The sequence below is a fragment of the Agelaius phoeniceus genome, chromosome 1 (assembly GCF_051311805.1).
Source record: "Agelaius phoeniceus isolate bAgePho1 chromosome 1, bAgePho1.hap1, whole genome shotgun sequence".
NCBI classification, from domain to species: Eukaryota; Metazoa; Chordata; class Aves; order Passeriformes; family Icteridae; genus Agelaius; species Agelaius phoeniceus.
This window is the reverse complement of record NC_135265.1, coordinates 124,891,384-124,897,089: the sequence shown is the minus strand read 5'-3', so window position 1 is coordinate 124,897,089 and position 5,706 is coordinate 124,891,384. Positions and strand designations below refer to the sequence as shown.

The 5,706-nt window shown below is 49.4% G+C and overlaps 1 protein-coding gene across 1 annotated transcript; it reads left to right on the top strand.

The window, feature by feature from the left end:
- The first annotated feature begins 411 nt into the window (after positions 1 to 411).
- On the top strand, positions 412 to 4,052 carry HEY1 (hes related family bHLH transcription factor with YRPW motif 1). Its single transcript, XM_054640901.2, has 5 exons — positions 412 to 870; positions 975 to 1,050; positions 1,124 to 1,207; positions 1,323 to 1,404; positions 2,205 to 4,052. The coding sequence occupies exons 1-5, from the start codon at positions 653 to 655 to the stop codon at positions 2,786 to 2,788; spliced, it is 1,044 nt and encodes a 347-aa protein (XP_054496876.2). The 5' UTR covers positions 412 to 652; the 3' UTR covers positions 2,789 to 4,052.
- The last annotated feature ends 1,654 nt before the right edge of the window (positions 4,053 to 5,706 follow it).

The following is a 5,706-nucleotide window of genomic DNA, read 5'->3' as shown; positions in this document are numbered from 1 at the left end:
TGGCAGAAGGACTGGCAGGAGCCCGAGGGTGCTGCCCTGTCCTGTCCATCCGCACAGCACCCACAGCAACCACACTGGCTCCCCAGCTGGGGACGTGCCCATTCCATCCGTCCATCCATCCATCCCTCCATCCATCCATCCGTCCGTCCGTCCATCCGTCCATCCGTCCGTCCATCCGTCCGTCCATCCATCCATCCATCCATCCATCCGTCCGTCCGTCCGTCCGTCCATCCATCCATCCATCCATCCATCCGTCCATCCATCCGTCCATCCATCCATCCATCCATCCGTCCATCCCTCCGTCCATCCCCCCCCCCCGCCGCGCCCCCCGCCGCGTTCCCACGGCCGCACCTCCCCCGCGGCGGGGGCGTGGCCGCGGCAGCGGCCGGCGGCGATTGGCTGGGGCGGCGGCGGCGGCGGCCAATGGGGGCGGGCGGGGCCCGCGCGTGGCGGTGCTGTGCGGCGGGCGGCGGCGGGCGTGCTCTGCCGGGCTGCGTCCGTGCCCGCCGCCTCCGCATCCCTCCCTCCCTCCATCCCTCCCTCCCTCCATCCATCCATCCGTCCATCCATCTGTCCATCCATCCCTGCTTCCCTCCGTCCCTCCCTGCCTCTGCCCGCTGTCTCCTGCCCGCCCGCCAGGCGTGGGAACTCCATGGGAGAGACGGGCGCCGGGCGAGGCGCGGGACGCGCTCTGGGCGCGCTCCTCCCGCGCCCCGCCGCCCGCCGCCTCCCCGAGGGCCGCCCGCGCCCCGCCGCCCCCGGCCCCGCCGTCGGTGCCATGAAGCGGGCGCACCCCGAGTACAGCTCGTCGGACAGCGAGGAGCTGGATGAGGCCGTCGAGGTGGAGAAGGAGAGCGCAGACGAGAATGGGTGAGCTCCGGCGGGCTGCGCCGCGCCCCCCACCTCCCCTTCGCCCCGCGGAGCCCCGGCACCCCCGAACCCCCGCGGTGACCGTGTCCCGCTGCTCCCCGCAGGAACCTCAGCTCGGCCGCGGGCTCCATGTCTCCCTCCACCACCTCGCAGATCCTGGCCAGGAAGAGGCGCCGAGGGGTGAGTGCCCGCCGGCCGGCCGCGGCTCCCCGCAGCCCGGCACGGCCCCGCTGACCCCCGCTCTCTGCCCTAGATCATCGAGAAGCGCCGCCGCGACCGCATCAACAACAGCTTGTCCGAGCTGAGGAGGCTGGTGCCCAGCGCCTTTGAGAAGCAGGTAGCGCCCAGCGACCCTCCGCGGTGCCCCCCATCCCTGCCCGGGAGGGAGCGTCACCCCTCGGAAATGTCTTTGGTGCTGCCTGAAACGTTTCGTGCCTTCCCTTCTCTCCTAGGGATCAGCCAAGCTGGAAAAAGCAGAGATTCTGCAGATGACTGTCGATCACCTGAAAATGCTGCATACAGCAGGGGGGAAAGGTAAAGTTTTGTGCGTGACAGAGTCAGCAGCCTGCAGGGAGGCTGCTGGGAGAGCAGCCTCCCGAGCATTGGCAATGCCTGCAGAAAGTGAACGGCAGCTCTCTTACGTTTCATCAGGAATGAGGGACTTTCTCTGCTTCACAAGATTTGTGGCATCACTAGCACTGAAAGGTTTTGCAGTGCTAGCTCTGAGGGGAGAGTTGTTCTAGAGGAGAGTGACTATGTCTCTCTAGCAGTGTGTCAGCACTGAGAAGTGAATCAGCTTTTGGCAGCTTGGAAAGCAGTTATTATTGGTGTCTAATGCTTGTTTCTCTAATTTTCTGAAAGTTCAGAACAAAACTAGGAAAAAATGCAGGATGAAATAAGTGGTGAAAAGATTTAGCAGAAATGCTGAAAGGTTTTTAAGAAAAAAGTACTTTGCCTGCTCAAGTCTCCCCTGATAAGTTAGGACTTGTGTTTCTAATGAATTTCATTGTGCTGTGGTTTAACTTGCACAAGGGAGACAAACGGAAGGAACAAAAATACTTTCCTCCAGTGTCAGTGGGCAATTCCAGTTTAAAAATGGCAGTTTGTGCCTGGTCTTGGGACTTGCAGCATCACAGCACAGATATAAAAGAAAAGCTTGTTAAACAAAAAAAGGGAGAAAAAAAAAAGGAGCTTGGCAGCTAGTCTATGGTTGGGAACACTAACCACATCCAAGTGAAATATGCTTATAGGGGAGGGTGGAGTGGGGAGGCTACTTGTAGACACTGACTAGAAAACAACATCTTAAGACTTCATTCTCTGTTCTTTTCTCTTAGGTTATTTTGATGCTCACGCTTTGGCTATGGACTACCGGAGTCTCGGGTTTCGAGAGTGCCTGGCTGAGGTTGCTCGGTACCTGAGTATCATAGAGGGTCTGGATGCCTCGGACCCCCTGCGGGTGCGACTCGTGTCTCATCTCAACAACTACGCCTCTCAGCGGGAGGCGGCGAGCAGTGCACACGCTGGCATTGGACACATTCCTTGGGGCAGCGCCTTTGGACATCACCCTCACATACCTCACCCGTTGCTGCTGGCTCAAAATGGGCATGGTAACAGCAGTACTACAGCATCTCCCACAGAACCACATCACCAGACCAGAATTGCTGCCCCTCATGCTGAAACTCCCTCACTCAGAGTGCCCCCAAATGGCAGCGTCGGACCAGTGCTCCCCGTGGTCACATCTACCACCAAACTGTCTCCTCCTCTTCTCTCCTCCATGGCATCTTTGTCTGCGTTCCCCTTCTCCTTTGGCTCCTTTCATCTGCTGTCCCCCAACGTGCTGAGCCCATCGACACCAACGCAGTCAGCAGCGCTCAGCAAACCCTACAGACCCTGGGGGACTGAGATTGGCGCCTTCTGAGAACTGACTCTTGAGCAAGGGTGGGAAAGCCTATAAACCTAGCTGAGCTGGGTTATGCCACCCTTGCAGTTGAAGTTCTTAGTAACTGGGACAAAGGTACAGCTTCACCTTAACTGAGTTTGTCTAAAAACTTTCTCATTGGATTTTTCTTTTTGTTTTCTACATTTTTGTATTAACAGGTTGTTTGGTTTTTTTGTTTTTTTTTTGATAGTTGCTGAAGTTGTCCAAAAATAAAATTACAATAGTGGTTTGTTAACACTTGTGTTAGATCTCTACTGAGCATTTAAGTCACTTTTGTAAACAGTTTGTTTCAAATGTTTCATTTTTCCTGAGTACATCAGACTGGCTTTTTATGAGGAGAGACCACCTATTATTGTTAGCGATGACTTAGTTTTGTTACTAATTTTTCCAAGACCATTCTTCTCAGAATTTACAAGCTGTGTTTTTGTTAGTATTTTGACACTGAGATGTTCTATAAAGAATTACTCTTTTTGAAAACTATATTCGAGTCGTATATTTCTGAGCAAAGCGTTGACAAATCAGATGGACCTGCTTGACCAGCTTTATCTAAGAGCCCAATTCCTCTTTCTTCTGAAGCCATTTGGTATATTTGGCAATCTTACTCTAGTTCCTAGTAGATATTTACTCACTTCTTAGAACCACTACACTATTTCTTCCATCAAAAGGAGCAGTATGAGTGGGGAGGGTTCAAAAGCCAAATTGCATGCTCTATTGGTGGTGGGTTTAGTTGTTGGGGAAGTTTTGGGAATTAAAGTTGTCACTTGCAGTAATCTCCCAGCCAGAGCTGGTCACATGCATCTTCATTCCATAGGGCCAGATCCTGCTTTGAGTTACAGTGGAGTAATTGTTCTGCTACCCTGAATTCTTGGGTATCTGAGGTCAGACTCTTCTCTGTCAGCTGAAAATTTTCAGCTGAAACAGTTGATGCTGGTATTTAAATAGCCAGTGGAATGGTACAGTGGGAACCTGTTCAGTGCACAGCCTTGTTGTTTAACAGATGCATTCTCAGTAGGTGATGTTTCCATTGCATTTTAGGTGCAGTTCAGTGCCACTCCTCATTTTTAAGGGTTCTGCTGTGTTCTTGTGTGCCTGAGAGTGTGTGCATGTACATGTATTTTGCTTGATTTCATGAGAATCTTGATCTGAACAGGCTTATTGAGTGAGTTCCACTGGAAGGGGTTTGCCTGCTCTTGTATCTGTGTTGTGGCTAAATAAAGGAGAAAGAACAAAGTATTTTAAATGACATACTTGTCTGATACATATCAGTGGAGAATTCTATGCCTGTGGGTGTCACAGGAGATATTGAACGATATCTGCTACTTAGTCCTGTTGTGGCCATTTGTATTTGCTCTTTTCTCAGATATTACAGCATGTGTAGCTTTACTAGCTGAGTACATGAAAAACCACAGTGCCTTGGAGTAACAGTCAAGGGAAGGAAAATGTAGGATTTCTTTTGCACATTGGTTTTATGTGCCTGGCAGTGCGTGGGCAGGTAGTGAAGATAGCAGGGTTTCTGCTAAAGAAGAGGTTAAAGCTGCACTGCACTTGAATATTCTTAGTGACTTGTATTAACATTAAAAAGTGATCATCTTTACAAATACAAAGTCCTTTTCTGTGTAACTCACGAACTTGTTATCTGTCCTGTAGCTCTGGAATGAAGTTTTGTACGTTAGAGTGAGGTTCAAACCACATTCAGTTCATTAGTGCAGAATCTACCCCAGGTCTCTGACTGATCCTGTATTTGTTTCTGAGTGGTACCACCAGTGTCTAACACCCTTGCTTGAAGCAAAAACCTGGCAGGTTTACAGGCAGATAGGTTTTCTCTTGTGCAGTCCGTCCTACCTGCAGAACTTCTGGAAGTACTTTACTTCTTTCCTGCACATTTGAATTTATAGTGCACTTGTTTTGGTAAATGGCACATCCTTGTCTGGATTTAGCTGTGCCAGAATAGCAGAAAGAACTCGGCCCTGTGGGAGACGAGAGCTTTGTTTAAAGAGGGGCTCTCAGGCCAATTAAGGAGTGGCATTGATGAGAGACTTTCTCGGAAGAAGGGTTTCTGTGAGGCTGGAAAGAGCGGGAGAGCATTCAAGTGCATAACCTTGTTTTACCTTCCTTCTGGGGCTGTAAGAGACCACTGCTAGAAATGAAATGCAAAACACTGTGGAAGCTAGAAATACATAGGTGTTATTAAGGAGAGATTATAGAGCATAGTATTTCATGTAGAAACCTGAAATAAGAGGCTGTAAAATTCCAAATCCAGTTTCCTTTCACAGTGTGTATTGTCTCCTGTTTAATTATGCTCTGCCCTGTCCCTAACAGGTTTTTATAGCAAATTAACAACTCCTACCTAGAAGATTGCTATAGTGCACGCAACTATTCTTTAGATCTTTTAATAAATGGCAATGCTTCTCAGCCTTTTAATGGTTATTTCATTGACATTCAAATGACTTTGCCTCCCTCTAAATAGCTGGCTCTTTTGTGTAGAAAGACCCCTATAATTATTTTTGTCCCACTGTCCTACCCTTGAATGGACTTCAGAAGCAGACTGCAATAAAAGTTTTGCTGCTGGTGTTTGTCTCTATATCCACTGTCTTCTCTTTCTATTACCAATGACAAAGGTATTAATGAAAAGTACTAATTCAACTTTTGCAGTAATTCTGTATTCAATTTTAGGGATTCAAAAATCTACTGATTGTTATCATAGAAAGAAATGAATGAATTCTAGCAACTCACAAAAACTAGTAATTCAAATGGGAAATGCATGGCCCAGAAGCTGAAACACCGGGATTGTAAGTCCAGGGCTATTGCAAACTTTGTTAATCTGTCTTAGCAATCCCTTCATATACATCTGTTTTGCCAGCAGTGAAACAGGTATGGCAGTGTTTGGTCTCCTTTCC